Raw genomic sequence first — 15,385 nt, 5'->3', positions numbered from 1 at the left:
ACAGAGGGAACGGACTCCCACACATAAATGAAAACCTCATATATGGCAGGGGAGCAAATTAAGTTTGTTTGGGGGGGGCGACTAATTTTAATAAAGACTGACAACAGATAATCTAGAGTTAAAAACAAATCAGACCCCAATTTCATACTGGACCAAAAAGACCCCCTGCAGGTTTCTGCTACTGTAAGAAGCAAAACTTTTTGATGAAAAGCTGGAAAACAATAATCTTGGGGTAGGATTTCCTAAAGGAAACAAAATGAGGAAAATGAATTTGACCACATTAAAATGCAAAGCATCATTCATTTGGTGGGTGAAATATGTAATTATGTTACAGACTTTAAAATCTTTAAAGGATACAACAGATGAGAGGATATTCGCATGATAAATAAAAAGACTCGCACCAATTACAGAGAACACCAACAAATCAAGAAAAAGGAAAACGGCATTGATAATATACAAAGGACTTTACAGAAAATCCCCTAGTTCAATGTCAACTCCCATGTCTTCTGTTAAACGGCTGTACTGTGATCCTGAAACCACCATGGCCTGTGGGATTCCCTCTTCCATCTGCACTAAGCACACAGCTCTTCCGAGCCGTGGTCCCGGCGTCCGCGACGGTCCATCTGGGCGCAAGAGCAGGGAGTGGCTTCCTTGACGTCCACCTTCTTTTCTCAATCCACGCGCCTGCGACCCCTGCCACACAACCCAGCGTCAGGTGATGAGACCGTGACATCAGAGCACCTGCCTGTGCAGGGAATGCCAGCCGGGCCAAGCAGTGACCTTGAAAGGCCAAACTCTTTATTTCGAAGCGGCTGCTGACAACACACAACAGCCTCAGTTCCCAGACGAGGGACAACAGTCTCAGAACGCTCTCCTTTTTCAGGATTTGCCCTCAGACACAAGCGCATGAACACCCCCCCTCCACCGTGGTGCCAAATGTTCTATTACTCGGGGAGCCTGAATCTTCAAATGAACCCAAGAAACTCAAAACGAGCAAGTGGAGGGAGTGAAAAGCTGACGATCGCTTTAAGTCAAAAGCGGTTCCCACGAGCGGAAGGCAGGCGCCTGGTCAAGAGACCCTCACCAAGGTCTGCTCCCTTTGCATCTTCCCGACCCTCACACGCCGTATTTTCCACTTGCTGAATCTACGTGACCCCGAAGAGTCGGTTATGCCATGAACGATGCTCCTGGTGACAGAAGCTGCAGGCTGATCTGACCCCGGCGCTCGCTTGGCTCTTGGGCTGTCAATACCGACCACTGCACATCAGTGGTGGAATGGCTGTGCCGGACAGGTCTTTCCCTTTGGTGTATCCTCCAAACACCTTTCACTTCATCTTTTTCTGGCCCTTTTAGGGCCGCACCTGCAGCATATGGAGGTTCCCAGGCTAGGGGTCGAATCGGAGCTACGGCTGCCAGCCTACACCACAGCCACAGCAACGCCAGATCTGAGCCACATCTGTGACCTACACCACAGCTCATGGCAACGCCGGATCCTTAACCCACTGAACAAGGCCAGGGATTGAACCCACAGCCTCAGAGTCGGATGCGTTTCCGATGAGCCGTGATGCGAATTCCCTCCTTTCCCTTTACATTTTTTTTAAAGTCATAGTAAATGTCAAATCCTCATCCTTGCAGAAACTGTCAAATTCTCTGTCTTTTGGCTGGCAGCGCGTGGATGTGGGATCTCAGTTCCCAGACGAGGGGCTGAACCCGGGCCACAGTGGTGAAAGCACCAGGTCCTAACCACCAGACCACAGGGAAACTCCCTTCAATTCTCTTCTGGATAAAATTCTGGGACAAATGGAGGAAGATCTTTCCCCTGCTTTCATCAATGTTTCTGTGCTTTATTATAAGTATCTGTTTAACCCCAAATCTTTGGTGACGGTTGAAAAACTATTATCCATGTTGCTGCATTAAGTTCAACCTCCTTGCAAATTTGCTTAATTTCATACAAAGCATATTCCTTTTCCACCCTATAATTAGCCACTCATTTTTAGGTCCATTCAAAAGATTTCCATGCTGCTGTGCACAGGAAACCTACTGGCTACCTTCAAATCACAGGTAGTCACTGCGAGCTTCCGCCAGGGGCATGAGAAAGTGTCTTTGTTTTAGACACATCTTCTCTGTTCCTGCTTCGTGATCCCGAGCAGCGGGGCCGCAGACGAAGGGGAAAATCAGGATGGCAACGAGGGTCCTGGTAGTTCTTATAACTGAGCTACCGTCACCTGTTAACGTACATACCACAGAGGGTTTAAGAAAGCCTCTGACTCCGGTCCTCACAGCAAGAGCAGCGAGTGGTAGGCTGTTTTCTTTTTTCAGTTAAGGCGTTAGTATGTATCTTCTAGAACAGCCTCTCTGACATCTGAAGGCAAACCTTAAACCACCCCAGGAATGCCCCTGGGGAACCTGAACAAAGCACACATATACCTACGGTACTGTCAGTTCATGGCTAATTGCTCATCAAGACAAAGTCAAACATTTTTTAAGGTGCAAAGCAATCTTCATGCTTAACGGGTATCGTGGTAAGCCTTCTAGGAAATTTTTCAAATGGCACTTTTAACAAAAACGTAACCCATTTAAGGATGTTTACTAAATAGCTTGTCACTCACTCTTGCCAACATATATGGAACGAGGTGGAGGGAGAAGAGTAAATCTTGCCACATGCCTGCTGCTCTTCTCGTCACTAATGTCTTACACGTGACAGACAAGCAAAAGCCTGACTGCGTGCTACGTCCTGCATGCATAACGACGTTTAGCAGGAGGGAGAAAGCCCTTTTCTACTGAGGACAAATGAGCCGCGGGGATGGGGAGAGAGGGACACACACGAGGAAAGAGTAGCTCGCTTCAGTTTGGGAGCTCATTTCTTCTTTGAAAGACAGGATTCTATTATTCATTGGCGGTTTCATTCAACCTCTGTGGGTACTTGAGTTCTGTACTACAGGTGGAGGGCAGGGGCTTAGGGCTCTGACACGGGGTGGGAGGCGAGGACCGCAGGAGGAGCAGGAGGAGGAAGAGACAGCAACACTCCACCTCACGTCCCTTGGCCCGAGTCATTCGAGACGACCAAAAAGGCAGGCACGCTGGAAGCAACAAACCAACAAGACACGTAGGGGGGTCACAGCTCCTACCGCCCTCCTGCGGCCAGGAGCCCCTCAGGAGCTGCGGAGCCTCTGCACGTGGCTCGCTAGCCACGTGCTCCTTAGGCAGCAGGTGCTGCCCTTTGACTCTCCCCAGCTCCTGCCCCTGAGCTGGACCGGCCACAAAGCCCACAGTGGCAGGGGTGACCGCGGGACCGCCAGCCTGCCCCCTGCCCCCTTCCCTGGCCTGGGATGCCCCCCGACTGAAACCAAAGGGCTTCTGACAGGCTGCGTGGCCTCCTGCTCCTGTGACAAGAGGGAAGGCAGCCTTCCCTTGCGCCGCCGGGCCCCACCGGCTTCAGAGGACACCCAGGGCTCCAGCTGGCCTCGCCTGGCAGGGTGGGGACTCGGGCTGGGGCGCTTCCCCCACAACCAGCGGAGGGCCTGCCCACATCCCTCCTGCCCCGGGCTGCCCCTGGCGGACGGCGGGACTCCAGAGACACGTGGGTCACACGCCAGAGGTGGAAGGTGGTGGAAACACCAGAAGGATGGGCTCCTTTCTCAGTGCAGCTCCCACCCCCGGAGAGATGGGGGCCGGGACGGGCCTCAGAGGGGCAGCGAGAGCTCGGCCCCCTGCGGGGTCTCCCCCTCCCACGCTCGGGGGAGGGGGCGTCCTTCCCCGAGGGGGGGAACCCACCTTGGAAAAAGCTTCTAACCGGTTCCCCCAACGCCAAGGCATGGCCCCGAGGCTGCAGCTTCCCTTTCAGCCGGAGGCGGCCAGCAGGAGGCCCGGGTTAGATCTGCCCCCCCCAGCCACGCGCCACCTGGTGCCGGTGGCCCCTTCCTCTCCGGGCCACCGCCACGGCCACCCACCCACGACCGCCATCTCGTCTGTGGATTCTGATCAGGTTGCGGGGCTTTGCAGGCCTCCTCCGACAGCGCCTCACTCCCGCCCTAAGCAGGGGGTGCAGCCTCCTGTTTTTCATCAGCTCCACCCTGGACCTGCTCAGGACCGGCTGCTGCTTCCCCTGGGAGCGCACATTTAGCTCAGAACCTGTCAACTGAATCACGGCCTTCTCAGCTCCTTTACGAGCTGAAGCTCGCGGTGCCCTGTAAGATAAGTCTGGACACTTTCTCATCTGAACACGCTTGGGGAAGCGGGCTACAAATCCCATCGGGGTGGCGCCCCCACCATCACACCCCCGCCCGCCTTAAAAGCCATCCCCACAAAATCGTTCACCTGTTGCTTTAAGCTCAGAAGTGCAGGTGCCCTGGGAGGGAAGTCAGGGACTGGGCGGGCGCCAGAGGGCCGGCTCACCTCTACCTCGGGTGTCTGAGGTCTAAGGCAGGGAGGGGTGCCCTCTGAGGCATACAGACAAAAAGCTAAGAAGTGGGCAGCCGGGTACCTGCTCCCAGGGCCCGAGCTCTGAGCAAGGCAGCGAACAAGCACAGAAGCCGGGTCGGAGCCCAAACAGGATGAACGAAGCCTCGACGCAAAGGGGCCCTGGCAGAGGGATGAAAACCAGGCCGGAGGGACCAGAGCTGGACAAGGGGACCAGAAAATCCAGCAGGGAGAGAAGAATGAAGGGGGGAGATGCCCCAGAAGATGGGGACTGTTCAAGGGGGGGTTCCGGCCCAGCCCACGGGCGGAGAGGAGTTAAGAGGCAGATGGGCCCCTCCTCCGACAGAGACCCTCCACCTGCTCCAACTGGGCCCAGGGACCAGCAGCACCGCCAAATGGAGAACGAGCAGCTGCACCTTCCCTTCGACACCCAGCAGTGAGATGACTTCAGACAGAAAACAAATCTCTTTGGACTTAAATGGCAAAAACGACCATTAAAACAAGCTTTGAAAAACATGTAATTGATAATTCAAATATTCCCATCTACATTTCGTCAAATCAGCTAATCCTTCCTTTACTCAGTGTCATCGTGGAAGACGACACGGCAGGTCTCTGCTCTTAACCCGGGTGGGGGCAGTGGGGGGACAGGGGACCCTTCCTGAAGCATCGACCCGACCTGAAGATGGAGGAGGAACATTAACTGGTGGCGACTCTCAAAACATGCAACGTCAAACCAAAGGGCACTCTGCGCGGCGGGCCTTCTCAGAGGCTTGAGGCTGCCGTGGAAACTCGCAACCTCCACTCACAGCTCCGCCCGCCACGCAGCACCTGCTGTCAGGGGTGCTCGGGTGGACTCGGCAAAACGGGCCATAAAATCACAACTTCAGCTTTGTCACTCACATCCCAAAACCTTCTAAAAGTCATTTCTGAGAGCTTTTCCAACAGACAGCTTTTCCCTCTGAAAACATGCACTTCACTCGCTCCGCAGGGCGCAGGAGCAAACGTACTTATGTCAACCCCCCTGCCTTCGGTGGCTCCCCTTCCCAAGCAAATATCTGCTTCCGACGTGCTCAGGAAGCCAGTTAAGTCCACGCACGTTGTGCCAAAAATAAAAGCAAACAGCCTCCAAGAGAGGCCTGGAGTGTTCAGTGTGTACAGCGTGTGACAACGTTTTACAGCCAAGAGGACTTTTTCTGTCTTGGTTCTCACATACCCTCAACAGCTGAAGCTTCCAGAGCGGTTACAGGCTAAGGTAAGAAATGCTTCCACGTGCGACTCGGTGATGCTCCGAAATCCTAAACTACTGATGAAAAATTTTAACATTTTAACCAAAGACATGCGTGACCTGCAACCAACACTGGGAGCTTCAGCAACAAATGCCAGAAAGTACCCACCCCTCGAAAATGTCCCTGGCAGAGACCGTTATAAATGGAAAAAAAACCCAAAAGTAAAGACGGCGCTCTTAAGCATACTGTGGCCACACCTGCTCCTCCAGCTAGAGAACACCACTGCTGGCACTGCCCCCACTCCCCACCAGCCTAAACATAAATGCCAGGGCCAACACTTCAAATACTCTTTCCAGGAACACAAGTTTCCTCCAAATTATTTGTATCAAGTTTAGAGATAACTTTCCTCCAGAGCACCATATGGCTTTTCAACAAGATACCTAAATGCACAATTCTCACATATATGGTATCATTTCAAATAATGCAGCTCCAGTCACTGCAATATCTGTATTTTAGTTACAAGTCAGCAATGGAGTGCTTCACACCCCCAGATTAAGCACGACAGTAAACCAAAAAACAGACAGGTAGCTGGCCTTTCTAGGAGAAAGCAGACATAATGTTATTGAATACAGAATGAAAGTAACGCATAAGCAAGCACAAATAACACCTGCAAAAACAAAAAGTCAATCAGCCACAGAGTTTGAAGGGGAGGATTCCTGCTCACGGAGAACTGTCCTGAGAGAACTGAGGCTGGCAGGCTGCGGCAGTCACCATGGACTGGAAAAATGGGGACACCGAGGCACAGGGGAAGAGTTGGGGTGGCGTGCTGGTGGGGATCAGGCAGGCCAGCAACTACGGGTTCAGCGCTCAGACCAACCGAACAGACCAACCTCAGGTAAAGAACAGCTAGAGACGCTACGCTCACACGGCGGGACAGGCGGAACAGGGACGTTGACCATCTTGCTTCAGAAACATTCGCTGCAGCTCTTCCATCCATTTTCACACAGTTCCCCTGAAATCCACCTCATGCGTTGTTTGCATCCTTAGTATCTTCAGGTAAATCTCAAGAGTTGGCTCAGGCCCTCATCCCTATTCACGACACTACAAATTCCAAGTCGGTACAGTTTCTTCAGACGCCGGCCAAAAAAGCCAACAAGATTCCAAAAGGCCCTCTCACTAAAAAACAACTAGACCTTCAATGAAATATGATTCTTAATACTTCACTGGGCTTGCTGAAAGCAAGGAAAAAATCCAGGTGCCCCCATGACTCCCTCCAACCTGACCAGAAAGAATGAGTCCATCGTGACAGCAGACAAACACCGAAGACAAAGAAAGCAACCCAGAGATGGACAGATTTGGAGAGGGTGGTGCCTAGATTATCTAGAAGTAAAAAAATATAACTGTTGAAATTAAAAACTCAACGGATGAGTTAAATAGCTGAGTAGATACAGCTCAAAGGAAATACTGAAAAGCAAACAAAACTAAAACAGGGAGATGCAAATGAGAGGAGAATAAGAGGTAGGAAGCTCGAACAAGGGCCTCCCTGGACACCCAGAGGGAGCGCTGGGCAGAGCAGCGGGATCTGATGGGCCGGCAACCTTTCCGAATCAGGGAGGCACGAGCTCCCAAAGCAGCACAGGTGTACACCGAGATCACTCACACAGAGAAAGTCACCCAGAGAGACGCTGACTGTAACCAAAGGCGAGGCCACAGAAGTCAAAGAGAGGAGCCTAAAGCAGCCAGAGGCACGAGCCAGACCAGTCACCAGACGGACCACAACCCTCTCAAGAATAACAGGGCGGCCAGAGGACAACGGAGTCACAGCTTCAACATGCTGCAAGAAAATAACCGAGTAACTGATTTTATTGGAATCAATTCTATTTTTCAAAAACGAGGGCAAAATAAAGGCATTTTCAGGTAATAATAATTAAAAAAAAAAAAAACTACAGACTTTCCTACTAACGATCCTTCACTAAAGAAATCTCTAAAAGATATGCTTGAGGAAGGGAGAAAACTCTTTTTGAGATACAAGACGGATGATCAGAAAAGACACGGGTGAAGCAAAACAAACACTGTCCGCACGGTGACAGCAGCGGCGGGTGGGGGAGCAGAGCTCACGGATTCCGAAGGCCTCGTCCGGTCAGAAGTGGAGCTAAAATATTGATTAACCTGAGGCTTTCATTTCAAGAACAGTCACTTCAAGCCTGGAAATAGCAGACAACTTTCAAACCCCATCAGTGAGGTTTTGGTAGATTTGCCGGTCCGGTCGGCTCCAGCGGAAGCAGAGCTGCGCTGGGCAAAAGCAACGCCAGCCGTCAATGAAGGGCAACGAAACTCAAGTCTCAGCTCAAGGGTCTCAGGAGCAACGTGAATCCTCTGGGGGGGCACAGATCCCCCCAAGAAAGAGATGAACACTGCCTGCCCCTCCCCCAGAGAAACACGCTTATGTCCTTGAAACACCTTCATACCAAAGCAAAGACCTTTCCCAGACTCGCCAGGGGACAGGGCCCTCCCCTTAAGAAGCCGGAGAGAATGAGAGAATGACATTTGTGTGCCCAACGGTGAAGTCAGACCTCCTCCCCATCCTAGAGCTGAAACCACACATGCCGACCAGGAATTCAGATCCTAGGGGCATCACGTCTGGCGGAGGGGAGTTGGGGGTAAGGCCATTCCTTTAATTCACTCTTTTAGTAAAGTGTGATTCAACAATTAGGCAACGCTTGCAACATCTGAACTGTGGAAAATAATGACCAGAAAAAAATCCTCCTTTTAAAGCATGTCTGCACCAATCCTGCAATCTGGCGGACGGGTATGCCACAGAAGGGCAGAAAACAGACATTCCAGAAACAGCCCTTACCTAACTACCTGGTGTGTTTCTAAAGCTCCCTTCCTGAAATGACTCAGTTAATGATGGGCGACGGTCAAGAGCCTGCAAAAGGGACCAGTCTGCTCCACCTGGAACTTGACCTCTGCAAGGGCAGATCCCAACCCCTCCCCAGAGCAGTGGGATCCAGAGGCTTCAAAATCCACCTGTATTCTGGAAAGCAGCTTTCTGAAACCGAGACTCCAAACACTGAAAACTACAATCGCACAGTTTGGGCCCAAGAGCCTGTCCTTGAACAGGGTCCCCGATGATGTGGGGTGCCCACAGCTACACCCAGCATGACTCCCTGTCCACAAAAACTCCACTCAGCTCAGGTGCTCGAAAACCTGAGGCTCATAACTCTGCAAGCAAAGAACTCCATGAAAGTATGTTCGCTGGTTAAAAGCATCACAGAGCATGCGGAAAAGATTCAGGGATGCTGAGGCACCACAACAAGCACACAAAAAAATATGAGTAATTGAAGTACAGAGGGACTGAAAGACAGCTCAAAGAAAAAGCGCATCCAGCAGGTGTGGCCACACTGACCAGGCGAACGCATCGATATTCTCAGCCAGTCACATTTAAGAGGGTGTTAATTCTCAACACACACATTTGACTGTTACCCCACAACCAGTTACAGAAATCAAATGACCCTTTCTGTCTTCTCGTTTTGGGGATCTTGTTTTGTTTTGTTTTGTTTTTGGTCTTTTTAGGGCACATCTGTGGCATGTGGAGGTTCCCAGGCTAGGGGCTGAATCGGAGCTGCAGCTGCCGCCTACACCACAGCCACAACGATGCAGAATCCGAGCCGCAGCTGCGACCTACACCACAGCTCACGGCAACGCGTGATCCTTAACCCACTGAGCGAGGCCAGGGATGGAACCTGTGTCCTCAAGCAGACCAGTCAGGGTCATTAACGGGAACAGAGTGGGGACTGCGGATCCCAACCTTGACAGCCAGCCCACCACGTGCCCAAGAGATGCTGGTTCGTCTTGACCAACATCCACACCAAGTCTCCGGATCTTTGTGACTCCCGTGTGAACGACACCCGCAGGTTTTCTTTACAACTGTGCTTTTGGTCGAAGTACATAAAATTCCTGGGTGCGTGGGAGACTCTTACCCCAAAGTAAGGAGAGAAACAGGGAAGACTCAGCTTTCCTCCTCGATCTGATCGCCCTTCCAAACGCATCGACTTTAAGGCACGTTTGTAAGCCAGGCTTAATTTCATTCTTAAAAGTCTGCTTCCATTTTTTTGGCCTCTAACGTGCCCGTGTGGGATAAATGTTTCCTCAGGAGGCCAAGACGGTCACTGAGCTCACTCGAAATTTAAATTAGCTATTGGAGTAGTTCTGGGGGCGGGGACCTACACCCGTGGAGAAAAGGAACCCTGAAGACACACCACAAGAACCCACTTCCGCGGTCTTAGAGATTCCTTGCTCGGTCCCACAAGGACTCACCTACTGAGGTGAGAGGAATCTCGCAGTTTTCTTTGGCGACATAATCAACGGAGCCACGCTTTTAAATCTCAAAGGAAAAAAGGCTGGCTTTCAGAATTTGGGTGGTTCTTTTGTGTTTTGTTTTCTTTTAATTTCTTTAAGAATGGGAGAGAAAGCGGTTCCTAGGATAAGGTAACCGTTTAACACCAGAGTGTAGCTTTTCATCAACTCCAAACTGCTTTCACATGTTAATGCACGGACGCCTCCGAGCCTCCAGGGCGTCAGCATCACTCCACTTAGAGCAGCGGAGGGCGGGAGACAGGTACCTAAGACCACAGCGGCGGGGGTCCTGGCCTCCGTCGAAAGGAGGGGATCCCAGGCCTTGCGGCTCTAAGGCCAGAGCTGGGATTGGGGCTGGAAGGCCTTTGCTCCCCTCCCACCACCCTGACGCCCCAACCCCAGGGTCAACTTCGGCTTCAGAACAGCGAACCATCAGGCAGAGGTGAGCAAACGCAGGCCCACCCGCAGTCCTCATGGAACCCACGGGCGAAGGCTCTGATTTACATTTTTAAGTGATATATGTATATATATTTTAAAGGAAGACTATTCCATAACATGTAAGAATTCCACGAAATTTGAGTTTTACCGCCCATAACGGTTTCACTGGCGCTCAGCACCCACTCCTTTAGGCCTGGCCCGCAGCTGCTTCTGCGCTCCTCCGGCAGCGCGTGGGGCCCGCCCGGCCTCCGGCGGGGATAACCTCCTGGCCCTCCACACAAAGGTCACGGCCCGACCCAAAGGATGCTGGTCTTCTTGTGAAAACTATAAAGTTCGAAGTGCGGTAAATGAAGAGCATCCCCTCCATCCTGGCTGCTAGAGATGCTGGGGCTCAATCGAGCCTGTTCTTCCAACCCGGCAAGGCCAACACCCGGACCCGTCTTGCTCCATTCCCTTATTTTTGGTCCCCACGCCATGGTTACAACAACCACGTCAACAGTCACGAAGCACCTACACACCACACACCAGGAGCCGTGCTCATACGTGCTGGAGATCTCACTGGGGGTGGGGGTGAGAAAGCAGAGGCTTAGCGATCAGGCAATGCGCCCAAGTTCAGAGGCGACGACGGACCCGCGCTCTTCACACGCCAAACTACCGCAAAAGGCAAGACTCTGAACGCCCTCCTGCTACAATATCCTTCTAGAACTGTGGAGCTTGAGGCCAAACATGAAACTTCCACTTCAATGAGGCAGAACTGGACCACATCAGGCAACTAATGCCCCAGGCCCTGGGTACGAACACACCTTAGTGTCGTCTCCCCCCCCCAAAAAAAACCCCACACACCTGTCAGGCAGGCTGCGGTGTTACACCTACAACTGCTACTGTTTCTGCCCCACAAATGACACCACTTTGATCAAAACAGTACAATTCCATATTTTCAGAAACAAAACCTGGCCTCAGAGAGGCATGCTAGGTCAGCTAACACTCAGAAGGTGGCACTTGGTCTCTGGGAGCCGTGGGTATGCTTTGCATATCTTTCCATTTGAACTTCACGGCTCTAGGAGGCAAGCCCTGGTCCCGGGTTTTACAGATGAGGACACCGAGCTTTCAAGGTTAATTTACTCCAGGTGACAGGGCCGGATTTCCACAGCTCGGTTTTCTGATTCCAAACCCACGCAGCACTTTCAAACAGCAACCTTCACTCCTAACAGCCTCAGTGTTGCCTTCAAGTAAAGGAGAAGTTAGATCTTTTTAAAGCACCGACCACCCCACCTGCTAGCACCTCAACTATCCTCTGAAGACTTCCCCAAACAAAAACTCAGAATCCTAAGTTCAGGTGCACACGTGCGTCCTTTCTCTGCAATGCACCCAGTTCTTTCCCAACGCGGGTCTTTGAGGACCTGAGCCAGTTCCATCCCTCAGAGCCCATCTCCCCACGGAACCTCCAGAGGGCAGGGGTTCAATAAACACGCTGAACAAACGCAAACTTTGTAGAAGATACGACCTGTAAATGCCTTCTGCGAGGAAAGTGGTGAGGAGAAACCCGGAAGGTACAGAGTAAACAAAGAAAGCTCTCAATTGGGCACACAACGCGCTGGTGGAACGGTTTTACCTTCAGGACAATTTTTTACACATGTGAGATACAACTTACGTATAAGGTGCTACCTTCACCCAAACACTCACGGAATGAGTTAACTGACTCAGTATTTATAGTCACAAAAATGAACGATGCGTGGATTCTCAAGCCCAAACGCTCAAAGAATAAGTCCATAGAGAAACCAAAGCCCTCCCACCCTCATGCTACGTACTTTCCCAGCTCTGTCTCGGCCTCTACTTCTGGGCCTTCCCCAGACAACACCCTCCTTCCTTCTTGAAAACCAGGAGATTTTTTCCCCCTTTGTCCAAACCTCCCCAGACAGTATCTTGAGCACAGTCTGGCATCGCTAAGGTGTAAAATGGTTGAAGAGAATGGACCATGTTCAGTGCCAGCCAAGGTACACTGACCACGTACAATGTAAGGGCAGGCCACAAACCCACCACCAAGTCTACACATGGCAAAACCTCCTACAGAGAACGTTTGCAAACACTTGCTTTTCAAAAGCAACAGAAAGTTGCTAGAAGGCCATCACTGTTGGCAAGAGAGCTCCATTCGGTGCCAACTGCGATAACCCACTCCGGGAGAAGAGCCTGAAGAAGGTTCACCTGCTTCTTATGAAGGGTTCACGAGGGCCAAGGGGCTCTGCCTGTTACAGACGCTTGCACTTCCTAAGTCCCTAAACACCTCCAAGAGGTGAACCCAGAGAGTTTCCACAAGTTTTAAGTCTCTCATGAAGATGTATATACGGAAATATATACGCCACAGAAGAACCCTTTATCCAAAAGAACAGAAAGGCTTCCAAGCTTCCATACTCCCGGGAAGCCGACTTTGCAACACGTCAAGAAGTTACATCGAGGCGTACAAAACATGTCTAAAGATTCCAACTGACAACCGCACAACTTGAAGTCGACGCTGGCAAACCCATCGCCCATAACTTACAGCTCTGATGGTGCCCCTTCTTACTTGCACCGCTGCGGCGCAAATGAATGACGGTGTATCAGCGTTAAATTTAAATTTCCTGGCTCTGGCCACAATGCTAACCTAATTAAACCATGTGGTCCACGCCGAGCATTTTCGGTGCGATATTTTGCATCGCTCGGGCCAGCACAGAGTCGGGAGGCAGTTGCACTCTTCTCTCGCCCCCCCAACACCGGAGGCAAACCCTCCCCGAAGCGCTCCGCCAAACGGCCAGGAGAGCACCCCCGCGCCGCCCACAGACCCCGCCGGGCGGTGCCGGGGGCTCCGCACCCACCGCCCCGCCGCGGGCACTTTGGGCTCCGTCCGAGCAAGTCGCTCGCGTCAGCGCTCCTGCCCGCGGCCGGGACCCCGGGCCCCGCAAGTCGGGCGCCGCCGCCGCCGCCGGGCCCGGGCGCACGCGCTTCCGTCCAGCAAACTGCGGCCGGGGGGGAGGGGGCGGCGGGCCGGCCGTCGGGCGGGGGCCGGGCGGGGCGGCGGGCCGGGGGGAGGGGAGGTACCTCGTACAGCTCCTCGGAGGCCATGGTGGGCGGCGGGGCGGGGGGCGCGGGGGCAGGGCGGGCGAGGCGCCGCGCCGCCGGCGGCCGACACTTTGTTTCAGTTGGGTCCCTGCGTGGCCTGCGCTTCCTGCTCCGCTCGGCTCCGGCGCCGGGCGCAGCGCGGACCGGCCGCTCACTCCTGCCGGTGCGGGCCGCCGGCCGGGTTGTGCGCAGGAGCAGCTGCGCAACGCGCCCTCCGCGCCGCGCTCACTCCCCGGCGGGCCGGCTCGGGCTCGGGCTCATCGCGCCGCCGCGGGGCCGGGCCGGGCTGGGGCGGGCGCGGCGGCGGTGCACGGCGGCGCGCTGGCTCCGCGGCTCCCCCTCTCCGGTGTAGTGCAAGAAGCTTCCTACTTGCGACCAAAAAACCTGCCCCGGCTACTGAGCATGCCCAGTGCAGCCGCCCGGCCCGGCCGAGCCGCGCTCCCGCGCTCCGGGTTTTCGGGCCGCCCGCGCGGGAGGGGCGGGGCGGCCGGCGGGCGGGGCGGCCGAGGGGAGCAGCGGGCTGCGCTCCGGGCGCGGCGGGCGGGCGGCCGCGGGGGGCCGGCCGGCAGGAAGGGGAGGAGCCCGGGCGGGGGCGGGGCCGGGCGAGGCGGGGGCGGGGCTGGGGCGGGACCCGACTCGCCCAAATGCCCTCGCGGAGGTCGGACCCGGCCGCGGCGCCCGCCCGCCTCGACGTGGGAGCCGAGCTCTGGGGCGGGCGGGCGCAGGGCGGCGGCGGCGGCGCGCTCGGGGGCAGGCGCCGGCGGCCCCGGAGTTGGCCAGGGGACCATGGGGCCGGGCCACCCCGCGAACCGCGCCCGCCGCCCCGACGGCAGCGACGCGCGGCCTCTCCCCGGAACGCGCGGAGCCCCCGCCCCCGGGCGCCCGCCGCGTCGCCCGTTCCGGCCCGGGCAGCCTGCGGAGGGCCGGCGGCGTGGCCAGGTGGAGCCCCCGCCCCACCACGTGCCCGCCTCCCCCGCGGCAGCCGCCAAGACCCGGAGTCGGAGCGCGCGCCCGCGTGGGGCCCGGCACGCGCGCTCGGCGGCAGGCCCGGGGTGGGGGCCGGGGCGGGAGCCCGGCGCAGTCGAGGGCGGCGCGAGGGCGCGGCCGCCTCCTCTCGGCCCGCAGCTTCCCCCACGCCGGGCCTCCCTGTTCCTCTTGGAGCGTCCGCCTCCTCCGAAGGGGAGCCGGGAGGAGGGGCCGGAATCTGGGCTCCAGGGAGGTCTGGGTTCCAAAGGAACGAAGCTGTCAGTGGTGGTTCTCCTTGGGGGGGACGGTGTGGACAACTAGGCGACCAGCCCTGCCGGGACCACAGCGATGGGCTGGCCCTTCCTCCGCCTGGCAGGGGAGCAGGGCAAAGTGGGGGCGGCCCGCGCGCGGGCTAGCTCCCAGGGCACACCTGCCGGGACACCGGACGCTTCCCCATCCGTGTGGAATGAGGAAGGGGCTGCCCGGCCTGACTCCCACAAACAGCCGCAACTCCCAACCTTCCTGCGAATAGAGCGGAACTTCCCCCCCGAGGCACCGCAGAGACAGGCTTACGCTGTCCCCCACCCCCTACGGCAGGAAGACACCACCAAAGCCTCATCTCTCCCAGGGCATCCTCTCCTGCCACCCCGTTCCCGGTGCTCTGTCTAGCTCCAGTTCCCAACTGACCTCCTAGAAACCAGGCTCCTCCCACCAGTTTTCTTCCTAAAACCCAATTCGATCGTGCCCCGTTCGCACAGTTTAGCAACCGCAAGGCTTTGCAGAGAGCCCGCTGAAGCTTCCTGCCCTCCCCACGCCCACGAACAAGCGCCACGCTTGCCCTTAAGTCACTTGAAGTCGAATCACCACTGCCTTCACGCCGACGC

The 15,385-nt window shown here is 55.1% G+C and overlaps 1 protein-coding gene across 2 annotated transcripts in view; it reads right to left on the bottom strand.

Annotated features, from left to right (window-relative positions):
• The window catches only part of CDYL (chromodomain Y like), a 121,635-nt gene extending 107,711 nt beyond the window's left edge, over nt 1-13,924 (bottom strand). The window contains exon 1 of one of the 2 annotated variants that reach the window (XM_021100128.1): nt 13,515-13,924. In XM_021100128.1, the coding sequence (XP_020955787.1) occupies nt 13,515-13,538 (24 nt within the window). In that variant the 5' untranslated portion in view covers nt 13,539-13,924. Of the gene's footprint in view, nt 1-13,080; nt 13,274-13,514 lie in introns of those variants that run through there. The other variant, XM_021100129.1, reaches the window with a different exon arrangement.

Source organism: Sus scrofa, chromosome 7, assembly GCF_000003025.6.
Source record: "Sus scrofa isolate TJ Tabasco breed Duroc chromosome 7, Sscrofa11.1, whole genome shotgun sequence".
In the NCBI taxonomy this organism is placed as follows: Eukaryota; Metazoa; Chordata; class Mammalia; order Artiodactyla; family Suidae; genus Sus; species Sus scrofa.
This window is presented reverse-complemented; position numbering and strand designations above follow the sequence as displayed.